General features: G+C 49.2%; 1 protein-coding gene and 1 non-coding gene across 3 annotated transcripts; one reads left to right on the top strand and one right to left on the bottom strand.

The window, feature by feature from the left end:
• Positions 1-77: 77 nt before the first annotated feature.
• Positions 78-19,645, top strand: BRCC3 (BRCA1/BRCA2-containing complex subunit 3). 2 transcript variants are annotated; one of them, XR_003760492.1, is made up of 9 exons: positions 78-212; positions 7,632-7,751; positions 9,760-9,847; positions 11,846-11,934; positions 12,647-12,702; positions 14,458-14,589; positions 15,446-15,489; positions 18,497-18,594; positions 18,871-18,960. XR_003760492.1 is itself a non-coding variant. In XM_001514565.4 (8 exons), the coding sequence occupies exons 1-8, from the start codon at positions 108-110 to the stop codon at positions 19,020-19,022; spliced, it is 786 nt and encodes a 261-aa protein (XP_001514615.2). In that variant the 5' UTR covers positions 78-107; the 3' UTR covers positions 19,023-19,645. The 2 variants fall into 2 exon arrangements, 1 of the variants encoding a protein (XP_001514615.2); XM_001514565.4 differs by lacking the exon at positions 18,497-18,594 and having other exon boundaries at positions 18,871-19,645.
• On the bottom strand, positions 13,712-13,849 carry LOC114813080. The gene has a single exon (XR_003760691.1). It is a non-coding gene; the product is annotated as a small nucleolar RNA SNORA7 (small nucleolar RNA).
• Positions 19,646-20,538: the final 893 nt, after the last annotated feature.

The following is a 20,538-nucleotide window of genomic DNA, read 5'->3' as shown; positions in this document are numbered from 1 at the left end:
GGGCGGCGGACCCGTTCGGGGGACGGACCGGAAGCGGCGCGGGGGCCGCCGGGAGTTGTAGTCTTCGGGAGGGGGGGAGAAGGGGGGGAAGGACTGGCCGGGCCGAGATGGCGGTGCAGGCCGTGCATCTGGAGGCCGATGCCTTCCTCGTCTGTCTCAACCACGCCCTGAGCACGGAGAAGGAGGAGGTGATGGGGCTGTGCATCGGGGAGGTGAGTGCGGACGCCGCCATCTCCCATCCGCCCCAATGCATTCCTTCGGTGGTGGTTATCGAGCGCTTACCAGGTGCGGAGCGCCGCCCTGAGCGCTTGCAACGGACACTTAACACTGCTGGGCTTGGTGAGGCGCTTTACTCTGCGCCGAGCGCCGTTCTGAGTGCGGGGGGGCTGCCAGGGGATCGGGTTGTGCTCTATTTATCGCCGTTGTCTGTCCGTCTCCCCCGATTAGACCGTAAGCCCGTCAAACGGCAGGGACCGTCTCTGTCTGTTGCCGACTTGTTCATTCCAGGCGCTTAGTACAGTGCTCTGCACCGAGTAAGCGCTCAATCAATACTGTTGAATGAATGAATGAGCAGTCTTCATCCCCATTTTGCAGATGATAGTAATAATAAGGTTGGTATTCGTGCAGAGCACTGTTCTAAGCGCTGGGGGAGACACAGGGACATCAGGTGGTCCCCCGTGAGGCTCCCAGCTAATCCCCATTTGACGGATGAGGTAACCGAGGCACCGAGAAGTCAAATAATAATAATATGTTGGTATTTGTTCAGCGCTTACTAGGTGCAGAGCACTGTTCTAAGCGCTGGGGGAGACACAGGGGCATCAGGTGGTCCCCCGTGAGGCTCCCAGCTAATCCCCATTTGACAGATGAGGTAACCGAGGCACCGAGAAGTCAAATAATAATAATGTTGGTATTTGTTAAGCGCTTACTAGGTGCAGAGCACTGTTCTAAGCGCCGGGGGAGATACAGGGTCATCAGGTGGTCCCTCGTGAGGCTCACAATCTTCATCCCCGTTTGACAGATGAGGTAACTGAGGCCCAGTGAAGTGACTTGCCCACAGTCACACAGCTGTCAGGTGGCAGAGCTGGGATTCGAACCCATGACCTCTGACTCCCAAGCCCGGCCTCTTTCCACTGAACCACGCTGCTTACTGAGGCCCAGAGAAGGGAAGTGACTGGCCCAAAGTCACACAGCTGGGATTGGGAAACTGAGACCATCCCAGTCCAACGGCGGGCTCGCAGTCTAGACGGGGGACGGATAAAAACCACAGCAGTAAGAATGAAGGGGACGTAATAATAATGATGTTGGTATTTGTTAAGCGCTTACTATGTGCCGAGCACTGGTCTAAGCCCTGGGGGAGATTCAGGGTCATCAAGTTGTCCCTCTTGGGGCTCACAGTCTTAATCCCCATATCACAGATGAGGTCACTGAGGCGCTGAGAAGTCAAATAATAATAATGTTGGTATTTGTTAAGCGCTTACTAGGTGCCGAGCACTGGTCTAAGCGCTGGGGGAGATACAGGGTCATCAGGTTGTCCCACCTGGGGCTCACAGTCTTCATCCCCATTTTACAGATGAGGTAATTGAGGCACTGAGAAGTCAAATAATAATGTTGGTATTTGTTAAGCGCTTACTATGTGCAGAGCACTGTTCTAAGCGCTGGGGTAAACACAGGGGAATCAGGTTGTCCCACGTGGGGCTCGCAGTCTTCATCCCCATTTTACAGATGAGGGAACTGAGGCACAGAGAAGTTGGTATTTGTTAAGCTCTTACTATGTGCCGAGCACTGGTCTAAGCACTCGGGGAGATACAGGGTCATCAGGTTGTCCCTCTTGGGGCTCACAGTCTTAATCCCCATTTTACAGATGAGGTAATTGAGGCACTGAGAAGTCAAATAATAATGTGGGTATTTGTTAAGCGCTTACTATGTGGCAAGCACTGGTCTAAGTGCTGGGGGAGATACAGGGTCATCAAGTTGTCCCACTTGGGGCTCACAGTCTTAATCCCCATTTTACAGATGAGGGAACTGAGGCACCGAGAAGTCAAATGACTTGCCCAAAGTCACACAGCTGACAGGTGGCGGAGCCGGGATTAGAACCCATGACCTCAGACTCCCAAACCCGGGCTCTTTCCACTGAGCCACCCTGCTACTCCAACGTACACCTCGTTAACCAAATAAATAGGGTAATAAAGATGTATACAAATGAGCAAATGAAAATGGTGGCATTTGTTAAGCGCTTACAATGTGCCAAGCACCGTTCGAAGCGCTGGGAGATACAAGGTGATCAGGTTGTCCCACGTGGAGCTCACAGTCTTCATCCCCCTTTGACAGATGAGGTCACTGAGGCACAGAGAAGGGAAGTGACTTGCCCCCAGTCACACAGCTGACGAGGGGCACAGCGGGGATTAGAACCCACGACCTCTGACTCCCGAGCCCGGGCTCTTTCCACCGAGCCACGCTGAGCGTCTACTGTGTGCAGAGGGCTGGGCTGAGCGGCTGGAGCGTATGTACCGGGGGGCAGCAGACGGAGGGCCAGGGAGGGGCTCACTGTCCAAGCCGGGGAGGACGACGGCACAGCAGGACCAGCCAAACGACAGGGCCCGCGGGACCCGGGCCTAGGCACAGTGCTTGGCACATAGTGGGTGCTTAATACCTGCCATCATCATCATCATCATCATCATGATTAGATGGAGAAGCAGGATTATCATCATCTGTCAAATGGGGATGAAGCCTGTGAGCCCCACCTGGGACAACCTGATCACCTTGTATCCTCCCCTGCACTTAGAACAGTGCTTTGTACGTAGGAAGCACTTAACAAATACCATTGTTTGGGGGAAACAGCGTGGCTCAGTGGAAAGAGCCCGGGCTTGGGAGTCAGAGGTCATGGGTTCGAATCCCAGCTCTGCCACTCGTCAGCTGTGTGACTGTGGGCAAATCACTCCACCTCTCTGTGCCTCAGTTACCTCATCTGTAAAATGGAGATGGACTGTGAGCCTCACGAGGGACAACCTGATGACCCTGTATCTCCCCCAGCGCTTAGAACAGTGCTCTGCACATAGTAAGCGCTTAACAAATACCAACATTATTATTATTTTTAGTACAGTGCTCTGCACATAGGGCTCAATAAATATGACTGAATGAATGAATGACACATAGTAAGCGCTTAATAAATACCACAATTGTTATTATTGCATCAACCCCCTTGCTGACCTCCCTATCTCCTGCCTCTCCCCACTCCAGTCCATACTTTTTTTTAAAAAAAAATGGTATTTGTTAAGCACCTACTGTGTGCTGAGCACTGTTTTAAGCACTAGGATGATAATGATGATGCTATTTGTTAAACACATACTATGTGTGAAGCACTGTTCTAAGCGCTGGGGTAATAATTGATGGTATTTGTTAAGCGCTTACTATGTGCTAAGCACTATTCTAAGCACTGGGATAATATTATTATTATTATATTATTATTATAATAATAATAATGATGGTATTTGTTAAGTACTTACTATGTGCTAAGCACTGTTCTAAGCACTGGGATAGATACAGGGTATTGAGGTTGTCCCACGTGAGGCGCACAGTCTTCATCCCCATTTTCCAGATGAGGTAACTGAGGCACAGAGAAGTTAAATGGGTTGCCCAAAGTCACAGAGCTGACACGTGGTGGAGCCAACATTAGAACTCGTGACCTCTGACTCCCAAGCCTGGCCTCTTTCCACTAAGTCACGCCGCTTCTACTTCAGTCCGCTGCCCGGGCTCATCTTCCCGCAGAAATGCTCTGGGCCTGTCACTCCCCTTCTTAAACACCTCCAGTGGTTGCCTATCGACCTCCGCTCCAAACAAAAACTCCTCACTCTAGGCTTCGAGGCTCTCCGTCACCTCGCCCCTTCCTACCTCTCCTCCCTTCTCTCTTTCTACCGCCCACCCCGCACGCTCCGCTCCTCCGCCGCCCGCCTCCTCACCGTCCCTCCTTCTCGCCTATCCCGTCGTCGACCCCCGGGCCACGTCCTCCCGCGGTCCCGGAAGGCCCTCCCTCCTCACCTCCGTCAAACTGATTCTCTTCCCCTCTTCAAAGCCCTACTGAGAGCTCACCTCCTCCAGGAGGCCTTCCCAAACGAAGCCCCACTTTTCCTTACTTTCCATTCCCTTCTGCTTGCTCCTGACTTGCTTCCTTTGCTCTTCCCCTCCTCCCAGCCCTACAGCACTTATATATATGCTGTATATATCCGTATAGATATATATATATATATATGTATAGGTATTTGTAATTTTATTTGTCTTGATGTCTATCTATCTGTGTTGCTTTCTGTCTTCCCCTGCCGCCTAGACTGTGAGCTCACTGTGGGCAGGGATTGTCACTGTTTATTGTTGTATTGTACTTTGCCCCCACTTCTCTGAGGTGTGACCTTGGAAAAGCCACGTCACTTCTCTGTCCCTCAGTTACCTCATCTGTAAAATGGGGATGAAGACTGTGAGCCCCACGTGGGACAACCTGATTACCTTGTATCTACCCCAGCACGTAGAACAGTGCTTGGCAAACAAATACCACAATTATTATTTCCCAAGTACTTAATACAGTGCTCCTCACACAGTAAGGGCTTAATAAATACGATTGAATGAATGAGTGATTGACCTCTCGCTTGGACCAAACTAAAAAAAATTAAAATTATGATATATGTTAAGCGCTATTTGCCAGACACTCTACTAAGCGCTGAGGTGTATACAAGCAAATCGGTTTAGTCACAGTCCCTGCCCCAAAGTGGGACTTACAGTCTTAATCCCCATTTTACAGATGAGGGAAATGAGGCCCAGAGAAGTGAAGTGATTTGCCCAAGGTCACACAGCAGACAAGTGGCAGAGCCAGGATTAGAAGTCATTCATTCATTCATTCAATCATTTATTGAGTGCTTACTGTGTGCAGAGCCCCGTACTAAGCACTTGGAAAGTACGATTCGATAACAGAGAATCCCTACCCAGCAATGGGTTCACAGTGTAGAAGAGGGAGACAGACAACAAAGCAAGAAGACAGGCATCAATAGCATCAAAATAGATAAATAGAATTTATAGATATGTACACATCATTAATAAAATAAATGGAATGATAAATATGTACAGATATAAACAAGTGCTGTGGGAGTCACAGCCTTCTGACTTCCAGGCCTGTGGTCTGTCCACTACCCCGTGCTGCTTCCCAACGTAAGCCCCGCACTGAGCTCCCCGAGGAGAGGCGTTCCCAAAGAACGGTTATTCCCCAGGAAAATAATAATAATGTTGGTATTCAGCGCTTACTATGTGCAGAGCGCTGTTCTAAGCGCCGGGGTAGATTCAGGGTAATCGGGTTGTCGCACATAGGGCTCACACTTAATCCCCATTTTCAGATGAGGTAACTGAGGCACAGAGAAATTAAGTGACTTGCCCAAGGTCACACAGTTGGCAAGTGGCAGAGCTGGGATTCGAACCCATGACCTCGGACTCCCAAGCCCGGGCTCTTTCCACTGAGCCACGCTGCTTCTCAGAAAATCTATAGAAATCTTAGGGACCCACTGCCAGAGCCATTCCAAGGAGTCTTGAGTTTCTTCAACCCGCAGCTTCCTTTTTGTAAAGTGTGCTTGACTGTAATAATAATGATGGCATTCGTTAAGCGCTTACTGCATGCCAAGCACTGTTCTAAGCGCTGGGGAGGATACAGGGTGATCAGGTTGTCCCACGTGGGGCTTGCAGTCTTCATCCCCATTTTACAGATGAGGTAACTGAGGCCCAGAGAAGTGAAGTGACTTGCCCAAAGTCACACAGTTGACAAGTGGTGGAGCCGGGATTCGAACCCATGACCTCTGACTCCCAAGCCCGGGCTCTTTCCACTGAGCCACGCTGTGGAATGTAAGCTCCCTGTGGCCAGGGATCTTATCTGCCGACCCGATTGTATTACATGTTCTCATACTCCCAAGTACACAGGCATTCAGTAAATGCCTTTGATTGATTGATTATCTTTTCAAGGCTTGACAAGTGCATCAACAACTCTTCAAATCCAGCAGTGGTTACCTCTTCCCCTCTGCATCAAACCGAAGCTCCTGACCAGTGGCTTTAAGGCGCTCAATCAATTCTCTCCCTCCTACTTATGCACTCTCTTCTCCCGTTATATCCCAGCTCGCACTCTTCATTCCCCTCAAGCTGACCTAATCAATCAATTCTCTCCCTCCTATTTATGCACTCTTCTCCCATTATATCCCAGCTCGCACTCTTCATTCCCCTCAAGCTGGCCTAATCAATCAATCAATTCCCTCCTATTTATGCACTCTCTTCTCCCATTATATCCCAGCTCGCAGTCTTCATTCCCCTCAGGCTGAACTAATCAATCAGTTCTCTCCCCCCTACTTATGCACTGTCTTCTCTCTCCCGTTACATCCCAGCTCGCACTCTTCATTCCCCTCAAGCTGACCTAATCAATCAATTCTCTCCCTTCTACTTATGCACTCTCTTCTCCCGTTACATCCCAGCTCGCACTCTTCATTCCCCTCAAGCTGACCTAATCAGTCAGTTCTCTCCCTCCTACTTATGCACTCTCTTCTCCCGTTACATCCCAGCTCGCACTCTTCATTCCCCTCAAGCTGACCTAATCAGTCAATTCTCTCCCTCCTACTTATGCACTCTCGTCTCCCGTTATATCCCAGCTCGCACTCTTCATTCCCCTCAAGCTGACCTAATATCTCGGCGCCTCGTCGTCCTCTCTTCTGCCGTTCGCCAGTGCTCTCCCCCTTTATGTCTGACAGACCACGGCTCTGCCCGTCTTCAAAGCCTTTTTGAAAATCCGTTTCTTCCAGGAGGCCGCCTCGAATCTCCCCACCTTATATCCCCCCAGCTGCTACATCGGCCCTTCTGTGCCACCTTAACGCTCTCAACCCTCACAGCACACTCTTTTATCGTAAACACTCGGCTAATTCCTCCCATCTGTGTTTGTCCCTGCCTCTAGGTTGTAAGCATCCCGAGGACAGGGATCGTGTTTGATCATTCCATTGTCGTCGTTCAATTGCTTAGTATCGTGCTTTTTTAAAAGGTACTTGTTCGGCACTTACTACGTGCCGGGCATTCTTCTAAGCGCTGGGATGGACACAAAATAATCAAGTTGGACACCGTTCCTGTCCCACGTGGGGCGCACGGTCTTAATCTTCATTTTACAGATGAGGTAATTGAGGCGCAGAGAAGGAAGTGACTCTTTCGAGGTCTCACAGCAGAGCCGGGTTTAGGACCCTGGTGCTTCTGACTCCCAGGCCCGTGCGTAGTCACATGCTATTGCTTGATTAGAAAAACCTTGTCTAATGCTGGTGAGAAGCTGAGAAGCAGCCCGGCTCAGTGGAAAGAGCCCGGGCTTGGGAGTCAGAGGTCATGGGTTCGAGTCCCGGCTCTGCCACTTGTCAGCTGTGTGGCTGTGGGCAAGTCACTTAACTTCTCTGTGTCTCATCTGTAAAATGGGGATTAACTGTGAGCCTCACGTGGGACAACCTGATGACCCTGTATCTACCCCAGCGCTTAGAACAGTGCTCTGCACATAGTAAGCGCTTAACAAATGCCAACATTATTATTATTATTATTATTACCGAATATTGAAAGTGGCTCTTCTCTCTTATTTTTTTTCCCCTCAGGTTGATACCAGCAGAATAGTCCATATTCACTCTGTGATCATCTTACGGCGTTCCGACAAGAGGAAGGATCGAGTGGAGATTTCTCCGGAGCAGCTTTCTGCGGCTTCTACGGAGGCGGAGATATCCTTTGAGAAGCAGCATGGCGTTGTGGATAGAGCCCGGGCCCGGGAGTTAGAAGGACCTGGGTTCTAATCCAGGATCCGCCACTTGTAATAATAATAATAATGTTGGTATTTATTAAGCGCTTACTATGTGCCGAGCACTGTTCTAAGCGCTGGGGTAGATACGGGGTAATCAGGTGGTCCCAGGTGGGGCTCACAGTCTTAATCCCCATTTTACAGATGAGGTCACTGAGGCGCAGAGAAGTTAAGTGGCTTGCCCAAGATCACACAGCAGACAGTGGAAGAGCTGGGATTCGAACTCATGACCTCTGACTCCAAAGCCCGTGCTCTTACTTCGCTTCTCTATGCCTCAGTTCTCTCATCTGTAAAATAGGGATTAAGACCGTGAGCCTCTTGTGGGACAGGGACCGAGTCCAACCCGCATTGCTCGAATCCACCCCAGTGCTTAGTACAGTGCCTGGTACGTAGTAAGTGCTTAACAAGTACAATTAATATGATTATTTTGTTGGCAGCAGAGTCTTAGGAGCAGACCAAAGCTGAGCAACCAGGTCCCTCCTTTAACTGTCTTTGATCTGCTCAATCAATCGATCAACTGTATTTATTGAGCGCTTACAGTGTGCAAAGCACTGTACTAGGCACCTGGGAGAGTGCCGTTCAATAGAGTTGGGAGACTTGGTCCCTGTCCTCAAAGAATTTACCGGTGATCTCAGGCTGTCTCTCTAGACTGTAACCTCGTTGTCGGCAGGGAATGAGTTGTATTGTACTCTCCCCAGCTCTTAGTACAGTGCTGTGCATACAGTAAGTGCTCAGAGCAGCAGCATGGACTAGTGGATAGGGCACGGGCCTGGGAGTTGGAAGGTCCTGGGTTCTAATCCCGGCTCTGCCTCTTGCCTGCTGTGTGACCTTGGGCAGGTCACTTAATTTCTCTGTACCTCAGATCCCTCATCTATAAAATGGGAATTAAGACCATGAGCCCCTTGTGGGACGTGAGCTGTGTCCAACCTGATTAGCTTGTATTGACCCCAACCCTTAGTGTGATTTCGGGCACATAGCAAGCGCTTAACAGACACCATCAATCAGCCTGGCAGGGACTTTACTAAGTTTTGGTCTCAATACAAGCTAATTGAATTCAATTCACATCAATTCAGTTGTATTTATTGAGCGCTTACTGTGTCCAGAGCAGTGTACTAAGCGCTTGGAGAGTACATCAGGTTGAACACAGCCCCTGTCCCACATAGGGGCACTTAACAAATACCATCAGTCAATCAATCAGAGGATATTCTGCTGTACCAGGGCGTTTCTGTAATCCCTCCTGATGATACTTCCCCAGATTTCATATTTGCCCTCTCTGTCCAGTTGGGTAGAATTTCTTCCCCTAAATTGGAGAAAGAATTGCCAAATCTTACTTCTCCTTTTGCAGATTTTAAATATTTCCCCTGTACTGTACCGTAAGAACTAGGCAAAAGGTCTGGCTCGGCGGGTTAAGAAATTTGGAAATGTCTCGTGATCCATTCTGAGAGTCCTGCTTCATTAGACTGCTTCCTTTTCCGCATCGTTCATATCAGTGAGGGGAGGTAAGACGTATCCATCTGCCTGCTCAATCTTCTGACCGTTGAGCTGGTTAAATTGGGCTTGGGAGATAAAAATAGCCTCAGTCACGTGTAAACTGCTTTTTAAACTTGAGGGACCTCAGTTACTTGGACTAATGAAGTCGGATCGCTTTCTTTCACAGGTGTTTTACTTGAATTAGATTGCTGTCATGTTCACCTTCAATTTTATTAGGCTCCATTTCCCCTTCCAGTTGCTTCCCAAACCCTGTATGATAATCGTGGAACTTGTTAAGCGTTTACTGTGTGCCGCGCACCGTGCTAGGCTCTGAGGTAGATAGGAGAGAATCAGAGCGGCCACTCTGTGCCCCACATGGAGCCGACAGCGTAAGTGGGAAGGAATAAGATAGCGTCACCACTTTCTCTTTCTCAGTTTAAAAATTACCTTGACCGACACACAGATTGGCTGAGATAACTGGACGCCCCATGAGAGTCGTGGGCTGGTACCACTCCCACCCCCACATAACGGTCTGGCCGTCACACGTTGGTAAGTTCGGTCCTGCAGCTTCTGACAAGTAAAGCTCTCAGACCAAACTTGCCCAGAAATGACTCAGGCCCTAAACCGACATTCTGTCTAGCTTTGAACAACCGGGTTTCTGTCTGTCTTTCGTTTTTCTTGAGTTTGTAGGAGGATTAGCTTGTCCAGAAATGACTCGGGCCCTAAACTGACATTCTGTCTAGCCTTGAACAACCAGGTTTCTGTGTTATTTTAGTTTTTCCTCAAGTTCATATGAGGAGAAAAAATGCCCGTTTTTGTATCGGGGTAGGTCAAAAGTAAAATTTCCAGGCGATTTTTAGAAATGGTTTAGAGAAAGGGATCCCAAGTGAACCGAGACCTGGGAGAAGGGCATTTTTCCAAGAGCCGCTGGGAGCGGCCAGGAAGGAATTCTATCTGTGAAGAGAGGCCCAGGGTACCTTAATCTTAAGGGTTGAGGTGTGTCCTGCAAGGCTCTCGCCTGCAAGCGTGTCCTCTGGATCAAAGTGAAAGGCTTCCACTAGAGAACACTGAATTCTGAGTTGTACAGATCAGCCAGCGTATCTGCTCGATCTTCATCCGGTCTTATCCTGCCAAGATGGAATTGTTCAAGGGAAATTCTGTGGAGCCATTTGGAGGTCCATGGCTGGAGACTTCTCTAAGTAAAATTCCAAATTTTCCCTATTCTGAAAAAGGACCCAGGTTTCTCCAGTTTGCCTTTAAAATGTAAACGCAAATTTTCAGTGAGCACAAACAAGGAAAAAATCCAGGTCTTCAGCTCCAAGCGTTCCCTGGGAGAGCACTGTTCAGACACTGTTCAGGTGAGCGGAACTGAATGAGGGAAGGCCTGCAGCTTTAGTGGATTTGGATTGTTATGAGCACATCCTTTCCTACCAGTTGTCTGTACGTGGGTCTGTCTCACTCCGTGACTTTCCTAGCTACTGCATGGAACACGCGCACATCATCAAGACGTGAGATACTCTTTAGGCTGAGAGTCAGTCTAGTATTCATTCGTATTTATTGAGTTCTTACTATGTGCAGAGCACTGTACTAAGCACTTGGGAGTGCACAACCTAACAGCAAACAGACATTCCCTGCCCATAATGAGCTTACAGTCCGTAGGTATCCCAGCCCAGCCTTTAGTCTTCAGCATCGATCCCACCCTTGATATCCATCCTCAGTGTTGCACCATCCAACACCCCTTACATTTCTGCCCATTAACCTAATTATGTTCCCGGTCACCCCTCACTTCATCTTTGTGTCTGTTATGTGTCAGGCACTGTGCTAAGTGTGCAAGTTAAATTTCCATTTTCCAGATGAGGCAACTGAGGCACAGAGAAGGTAAGTGGCTGCCCAAGGTCACACCGCACACAAGAGGCAGAGCTGGGATTAGAGCCCAGGTCCTCTGACCCCCAAGCCCATGCTCTGTTCATTAGGCCACACTGCTTCTCATCCAGTTAGGTCTCTTGCTCTTTTCCTCCTCATTATTTCTTCTGGAAGTGAATTCTCTGAACTTTGGCCCTTTGTTTGAAGATGCACTTCCTTCACGCTTTAATGGCTACTCCCTAATTCTCGAATGATGGGATTTGGGATTTTCACAGATCTTTGCCTCCCTCTCGACGTTCCCTCCCTTCCAAGCTTTTGCTCCTTGGTTAGAGTCTAAAATATCTTTTTGGTTCACCTCGGTTGGAACTTGCTCTCCCTGCATCTTTTGTTTAGTAGAAAAAGAAATCTCGTGTGTTAAATTAAAAAATAACTCGATAAAACCCTGCTAATGTTGTGGGTGCAAATGAGACATTTCCTTCAGTGAAATAAGTCTTCTGACCTCTTCAGATTTGTTTTGAGGGTGGATCACTAATTTAAGCTGCCTCCTGTGCTTCCGTTTCCCTAAGGGAAGAGAGCTTTACTTAAAATGCTTTGAAACCATCGGGACAAAGCTGGTCAGCAAGGAAGAATGAATAACATTGTGGTTTTTGGCAGATGGTTTTATTTATGTTTATCTGTTTACAGATGTTCGTACCCAAGCCATGTATCAGATGATGGACCAGGGCTTTGTGGGACTTATTTTCTCCTGTTTCATTGAGGACAAAAACACCAAGGTGTGCAATACCAAAACAGAGAAAACTCCAAGAAAACTCTCTTAGCTAGCTGCTCTGAAATTAATATCAATTGATACGTTGCCGAGGTTTCTGTTAAGCCCTGAGAAGATGATGTTTGACTCCAGGCCAGCGTGTGTGTGCCTACTGTATATACAGTAGCTCTCATCACGCGTCTTGAATGCGTGGAGCAAACCGGGAAATCTCAACACGAATAGATTTTGAAAAGAAATCCGACGGGTTCCCGTTACCGTTAACAATTTGCTTCTGAGTGTACGGTGGTCCTATTCTTCAGTTTCATTCCTTCAGTCTCACTTTCCTCAAGAGATCATCCTCTCTCCTCGGTCTCCACCCAAACACTCAACGTCTTAGTTTTGCTTTTAAGTTTAAATTGGGATTTTGCCCACGTAAAGTTGGCCTCAAATTTGACTGTGATTTTAAAGGTGGAATTTGCCATTTTCTAGTTCTGGGCTTCTTTGATTTCATACTAAGGACATTCTTCCTTTCTCTTTCTTCCTCACATCCAATCCCTCCACCTGCCCGTCCTTATGAAAACAAATGCTTGTGTGGTTTCTCTGCCTTTTTGGTACCCTCTGCTTCTACTCCAGTATCTGCTTTGGGGTTTGGATGAGTCGATGTGTTCTTTACGGTCAGTTCTGACTTGTTTCTGCGTGAACCTAACTCAGCCTGACTTCCACTTCTTCTGATTCCGTAGACTGGCCGGATACTTTATACCTGCTTCCAATCCATTCAAGCCCAGAAGAGTTCGGAGTAAGTAGCACAAGAAAGATATGTGTTTTCAGGCTCAGCCTACCAAAGAGAGTTGATTCTCTCTGTTTCCTTTCACTCTTGAGCTTCTTGTTCAGTCAGTCGGTGGCATTTATCGAGCACTCACCGTGTGCAGAACACTCAACGAAGTGCTTGGGAGAGTACGCTGTTGGAAGGAGAGACTTTTCATTCAATAGTATTTTCATTCAATAGTATTTTTTGAGCGTTTACTATGTGCAGAGCACTGTACTAAGCGCTTGGAATGTACAATTTGGCAACAGATAGAGACAATCCCTGCCCAATGACGGGCTTACAGTCATTTTGTTTTTACAGTGTAACGTTGGTTACGGTCATTTGCACCCACATCACAAGGGCTTTATTTCCACCTTATTTCCCTATGAGCAGGGAACGTGACTTCCAACTCTGTTGCCTTGTGCTCTCCCGCACTTCGTGCAATGTTCTGCACATAGTAAGCACTCACTAAATTCTATTGACTGATTGAAGGAGGGATCTCAGAGCTTTTCAGAATGCTTCCCCTTTATTGGAATTCCTTTGAGGTTTATCGATTAACCTCTTAGACCACGGACCTGGGAGTCAGAGGACTTAGCTTCTAATCTCGGCTCCCTCATTTGTCAGCTCTGTAACCTTGGGCAGCTCACTTAACTTGTCTATGTCTCACTTACCTCGTCTGTGAAATGGGGAGGAAGACTGTGAGCCCTGTGTGGCACACGGACTGTGTCTAACCTGATTAGCTTATATCTAGCCCCGCGCTTAGTACAGTGCCTTTACTAGAGTAAGCACTTTACAGATCTTCCGACCCATAGCGACACAATGGGCACATCTCTCCCAGAACGCCCAGCTCTCCATCTGCAATCGTTCTGGTAGTGGATCCGTAGAGTTTTCTTGGTAAAAATACGAAGTGGTTTTCCATTGCCGCCTTGCAGGCAGTAAACCGGAGTCTCCGCCCTTGACTCTCTCCCATTCCGCTGCTGCCCGGCATGGGTGAATTTTGACTTGTAGCAGATTGCCTTCCACTCGCTAGCCACTGCCCCAGCTAGGAATGGAATGGGTAAGTCTCTGCTTGACTCTCCCTCCCATAGCCGAGACTAGTAGAGTATTGGAAACTCTCCAGAAGCGACCCTGAGAGGGGACTTAACAAATACCAAATATATCTATACATCTGAAGCCTAGAGATGGGCTCTGATCTTTCCGTTGTTAGGTGCACCTGAATAAAACCCACGATTACTCGTTCGTAAGAAGAACCCAGTATGACACCTAGTCCTTTTTCCTTCCCCTTAGTTACCTAACAGCAAACGGCACTGCTGTTAGCCCAGTGAAAAACTGTGATGAGATGAGAAGGTGCTGGGAATTGGGGCCGTATTGCAGTCTAGCAGGGCCAAGGGCTTTATTTCCACCTTTTGGAAAGTTATCAAACCATCTTCGTGTAGATATCATCACTTGTAAAATAACATCCGGTACCGATTCTTCCTTTCACTCCAGGAGCCTAAGGCGCTTTGGAGAACATCCTTTTTGAGCCCTTTTTTTAAATGGTATTTGTTCAGCGCTTCCAGTAGGTGCCGAGTTTTTCATAAGCTTCGGTGCCGCTCGTAGTCTTGGATTGGATGTGCCCCTCTAGCCTTGACGTTCTTGTCACCAGCCAGCCTTAAATGTACCCTCTGGAGGTCTTAAACAGCAAGTTTAGGAAACCAGAATCACCATTAAAGTGCGGAGGAGTTCTGAGAAATGCTTTCACTGCAGGTACGAGCGAATCGAAATCCCCATCCACGTGGTCCCTCACGATACCATCGGGAAAGTGTGCCTCGAGTCAGCAGTAGAACTGCCCAAGATCTTGTGCCAGGAGGAGCAAGATGCCTACAGAAGAATCCACAGGTACCGCGACACCTCGAGACCCAGTCGGAATTAAGTAATAGGATTTACATTCATCCTCTAGAGCGTAAGGTCGCCGTGGTCGGGGAACACGTCTATCAACCTTGTTGGAGTATATTCTCCCAAGCGTTTAGTACAGTGCTCTGCATCCAGTGAGCTCTCAGTAAATACCACTGATTGATTAATTACCACACTTCCTGGGCCTGGGAGGAACTTGAATCACTTTACCTAGAGCGTGATATCATTTCGTATGTTCTCGTAGCGTCTCTCTGAAATAGGTGTGGGTAGATACTGTGATCCCCCCCCGCCCCGTCTGTAATGGCTGTGCACTTGTTTCTGTCCCCCTTAAGCACGTGATATTCACCCCACCCTCAACCCCACAGCGCTTCTGTCCCTAGCTAATTTATTTTCCTGTCCATCTCCCCCTCTAGACTGTAAGCTCCTTCGGGGGCAAGTGATGTGTCTGTTGTATTGGGCTCTCCAGAGCTCTTAGTACAAGGGCTCTGCTCCCGGGAAGCACTCAATGCCACTTACTGATCCCCGAGGTGTGAAATCCTCAACCCAGGATCACTCGGTTAGTGCTCAAGCCGGGATGAGAACCTCTCTGAGTCCTGCCCAGGGCTCTCTTCAACAGTCTTCACACCCGAAAGACCGCAAAGGTCGTAGGTCTTTCCCGACCTGACTCTGTAGCAGAGACCGTGATTAGACTAGAATGAAGACACAGGGACATCACGGGCTCATTAAACATTTAAAGAACGGCGAAGCGACTCGCAAGTCTGAGGTTTCACCGTCATTCAGGGTTGTTCTGTATTCCTCTCGGCGGGGCTGTTGACAGACCTGACCTGTGTTCTCTCTTTAGCCTCACTCATCTAGACTCAGTCACCAAGATCCACAATGGCTCAGGTGAGATTCTTTTCTTGGAAACTCAGGGCTGGGAAGGGTAAAGCCGAAGGCCGGAGCGTCGAAACCGTGACCGACGTGCAGTTGCAGTGTGGTGGCGATCCGCAGAGGGCAGTTAATTCATTCAGTAGTACTTACTGAGCACTTACTTTGTGCAGAGCACTGTACTAAGCACTTGGATTGTGCAATTCGGATTGTACACTGTAATTGATGATGATGGCATTTGTTAAGCGCTTACTATGTGCTGTTCTAAGCACCGGGGAGGATACAAGGTGATCAAATTGTCCCACGTGGGGCTCACCGTCTTAATCCCCATTTTACAGATGAGGTAACTGAGGCCCAGGGAAGTTAAGTGACTTGCCCAAAGTCACACAGCTAAGCGGCTGAGCTGGGATTTGAACCCATGACCTCTGACTCCCGAGCCCGGACTCTTTCCACTGAGCCACGCTGCTTCTCGTAGTTAATTGTCCTGCGAAGGTGTCATCTCGGGTCTTTCGTAAGGATTGATCGGTCAGTCCTGAGCCGGCGCTGTGCACATAGTAAGCGCTCAATAAATACTATTGAATGATCTGCCCATCTCCAAGTGTCGTTGAACGTCCAGCTCGAACAGCAGAGGGCAACGCAACTCAACTCCGCACGGCGTCGAGGTTCAGGGCACTGCGGGAACCGGGGAAAAGTGATTCACCGCGAAAGGTTGGGGTTATTACCTCTTGGTGACTCCTTCCCGCCTCAGCAGAAGCAGCGTGGCTCAGTGGAAAGAGCCCGGGCTTGGGAGTCAGAGGTCGTGTGTTCTAATCCCGGCTCTGTCTACCATTTGTCTTCTGTGTGACCTTGGGCAAGTCACTTAACTTCTCTGGGCCTCAGTTACCTCATCTGTAAAAATGGGGATTAAAAAAAGTGTGAGCCCCACGTGGGACAGTCTGATTACCTTGTATCTCCCCCAGCGCTTAGAACAGTGCTCAGCACATAGTGAGCGCTTAACAGATTCCGTAATTATTTACAGCCTAGTCCCTTGATTCCCCCTCCCTCCGTCCTCATCCCCGAGAACGTGACGAAAGCCCCTTTGCTTGACCTTCAGGTTAATACTGTACCGCAGTCTGCCGCCGGTTCAATTTTCAGTCGCACCTGCGGTTCTTCTAAATGTCAGCCTTGGTCAGTAGAGTTGGAATGTTTATATAACTTAGGGATGATTATTGGGTTTTTCCAAATTTGCGTCAAAATTTTGGTCAACCTATTTTACCATTTTGAATTTTAGTTTAGCTTTAATGATTCACATTCGCCGTCTACCCGGTGAGAGCTGCTGGGCGAATGACTCAAGCAACAGTATTTATCGAGCACTTACTGTGGGCGGGGCAGTGCACCGAGTGCTCGGGAGCATTAAATACAATAGAGTTGGTAGTCACGTTCCCGGCCCTCCGCGTGCTTACGGTGTAGAGGGACACAACTGGCTGAACAAACGCTTACCATCCCGGCTACCAGTTGGCCTTCATTGTAGTGTTACAGCTGCCTTGCTTAATGAGAAGCAGCGTGGCTCAGTGGCGGGAGCCCGGGCTTGGGAGTCAGAGGTCGTGGGTTCTAATCCCGCCTCCGCCACTTATCAACTGTGTGACTCTGGGCAAGTCACTTCACTTCCCTGGGCCTCAGTTACCTCATCTGTCAAATGGGGATGAAGACTGTGAGCCCCACGTGGGACAACTTGATGACCGTGTATCTACCCAGTGCTTAGAACAGTGCTTGGCACAGAGTAAGTGCTTAACGAAGACCAAAATTATTCTTATTAACTTAATACTCTCCGAATCTCGGTTTTGAGGCGAACTGTACACTGGCCTGAGAAAAAGGGTAGAGATCTCACAGTGGTCAGACGGAGACCAACCGTCGGGTGCCAGTTCCCCAAGGAAGTTCCAGACTCTTTACAGGGAGGAAGACGGGAAATACCCCAGTTAAAAAAAAAAAAAAAGATACCAATAACACATTTTTAAATGGTCATCCCTTTCAAGTATCACATTTTTAAAAAGTACGTCACCGATGTTAACTCGTCCGTCAAAAGCGATTTTGAAGGAGATTTAAGGCACATGAAGTCAATAGAGTGGATTCATAAAGTGGCAGTAAACTATTAGTCTGGGAAAACTAGATAATTAAAATAGATCAAAATCGGAGGGATAGGAAAAGTTAATATCTAAACGTTAAGTAACGTTTATCTTGGATCGTAAATTGGTAGCAGGCGGGAACCACAACTTTGGCTTACGTTGTTTAGCGCATCGGGCAGTTAGACCTACCACGTGATTTCAACCGTCTGTCATGATCCTCATCCCCCAAAGGCATACGGGTAACATCTGTTTCATTGGAAGAAATTCCCCTATTTTCTCCCTTAGTGATAATAATAATGGTATTTATTAAGCGCTCAGTATCTGCTGAGCCCTGGGGTAGATGTAAGATAATCTGCTAGAATACAGACCCCGTCCCACATGGGGCTCACAGTCCGAGTAGAAGGGAGTAGGATTTAGGTCCTTTTTGACGATGGGGAGACTGCAGCCCGGAGAAGTTAGCCGACTTGCCCAGAGTCCCACAGCTGGCAAGGGGTGGAGCTGGGATTAGAACGCGGGGCCTCTGAGTCCCAGGCCCAGGTTCTTTCTCGACCGCTTAATGTAGCGTTCTGTACGTAGTAAATATGATTGATTCTAGTAGGCCATGCTGCCCGCTTGTCATTTGAAATCTACTTGTTCCTTCCCGGACGCCAGGGGCAGCGTGGTTCAGTGGAAAGAGCCCGGGCTTGGGAGTCAGAAGTCATGGGTTCTAATCCCGGCTCCGCTGCCTGACAACTCTGTGACCTTGGGCGAGTCACTTAACTTCTCTGGGCCTCAGTTACCTCATCCGTAAAATGGGGATGAAGACCGTGAGCCCTACGTGGGACAGCCTCATTATCTTCTGTCTCCCCCAGCGCTTAGAACGGTGCTTGGCACATAGTAAGCGCTTAACAAATACCAACGTCGTCATTATTACCTCACGACAGACAGAAGTGCCTCTATGCAGCGATATTGCCATTGACGAAGGCGGGATGGTCGGGGTTCTGGCGGATGAGAAGCGACGTGGCCTAGTGCCCGGCACAGAGTAAGCGCTTAACAGATAGGCGAGAGCCCGGGTTTGGCAGTCAGGGGTCGTGGGTTCTAGTCCCAGCTCCACCACTTGTCAGCTCTGTGACTTTGGGCAAGTCACTTCATTTCTCTGAGCCTCAGTTCTCTCATCTGTAAAAGGGGGAATGTCTGTGAGCCCCACACGGGACAACCTGATCACCTTGCCTCTACCCCAGCGCTTAGTGCTTGACACATAGTACGTGCGTAAAAATACCATCGTCATTATTACCGTAATAATGATGCCTCCCTGCAGTTTTCACCAAAAATCTGTGCAGCCAGATGTCGGCCATCAGCGGGCCCCTCCTGCAGTGGCTGGAAGACCGGCTGGAGCAGAACAAGCAGCGCGTGCAGGAGTTACAGCGGGAGAAGGACGAGCTCCTGCGGGAACTGGCCGCCCTGGAATAGAGCCACAGGCGGACGGGGAACCCGACTCGCCCGCTCCGCCCAGCGGACGCGGACACCGCGCGGACGGGACTTGACCCCGGGCCGGGCGCGAGGCCCGCTCCTCTTCCCGTGGAGGAACGCTTCGCCCGACACGCGTCGCCCGGATGGGACCTTGACCGGATTTCCGGCTAAAACCGCCCCTCCCCCGCTGGCCGACGGCACGGAGGCCTGCCACCCGCGTGCCACCGGCTTGGGCGATATGCATCGCCGAGGCCGAGCTGCAGGGAGCTCGGAAGGGGCTGCCTGGCCCGTGACATTTGATTTGGGCTTCACCCTGAACTGGGCGGAGATCCCTCTTCCCATTTTAAAAGCTCGCCGGTTCCCTGAGATGAGCTGAGGGAGGAGGGGACCGGCCAGGCGGGGTTTACCTCTGCCCCGTGATAACGGCGACTTGGTCACGGAACAGATCCACGAGCGGCGTGGCCGTGATGGATTGGAAGAGCCACGTCCGACCAGCACACGGATAGGAAAATTGGAACCTTTCAAGCGGGGCAGAGTTTGCTTCGAGGTGGTGGGGCCTGGCGGAATAAACCACGTACCTGCACCTTCTGCTTTTATGGAAAATAAATATTATTATGGTATTATGTCAGTCGTATTTATTGAGCGCGTTCAGTCATTCGGTAGTATTTATTGAGCGCTTACTGTGTGCAGAGCACCGTACTGAGCGCTTGGAAAGCACAGTTCAGCAACGAGAGAGACGATCCCTGCCCACAACGGGCTCACAGTCTAGAAGGGGGGGAGACAGATATCAAAACAAGTAAACAAGCATCAATAGCATCAATGTAAATAGAATTATAGATAGATACACATACTGTGGGCAGAGCACTGTACTAAGCGCTTGGGAGGGAAGAGTATGACAATATAGCAGACACATTCCCTGCCCACAGCGAGCTTACAGTCTAGAGGGGGAGACAGACATTAATACAAATAAATAAACTGCAGATAGGCAATTCTAGGCTTCAAGGCTCTCCATCACCTCGCCCCCTCCTACCTCTCCTCCCATCTCTCTTTCCACCGCCCACCCCGCGCCCTCCGCTCCTCCGCCGCCCACCTCCTCGCCGTCCCCCGTTCTCGCCCGGCCCACCGTCGACCCCCGGCCCACGTCCTCCCGCGGTCCCGGAACGCCCTCCCTCCTCACCTCCGCCAAACTCATTCTCTTCCCCTCTTCAAAACCCTACTTACAGCCCATCTCCTCCAGGAGGCCTTCCCAGACCGAGCTCCCTTTCTCCCTCTGCTCCCTCTACCCCCCCTCTTCACCTCTCCGCAGCTAAACCCCCTTTTCCCCCCATTTCCCTCTGCTCCTCCCCCCTCCCTTCCCCTCCCCTCAGCACGCACTCGTCCGCTCAACTGTATATATTTTCATTACCCTATTTATTTTGTTACTGAGATGCACATCGCCTTGATTCTATTCATTTGCTATTGTTTTAATGAGATGTTCATCCCCTCGATTCTATTTATTGCTATTGTTCTTGTCTGT

The sequence above is a fragment of the Ornithorhynchus anatinus genome, chromosome 6 (assembly GCF_004115215.2).
Source record: "Ornithorhynchus anatinus isolate Pmale09 chromosome 6, mOrnAna1.pri.v4, whole genome shotgun sequence".
In the NCBI taxonomy this organism is placed as follows: Eukaryota; Metazoa; Chordata; class Mammalia; order Monotremata; family Ornithorhynchidae; genus Ornithorhynchus; species Ornithorhynchus anatinus.
Note: the sequence above shows the minus strand (reverse complement) of the source record. Positions and strands in the feature narration are given on the sequence as shown.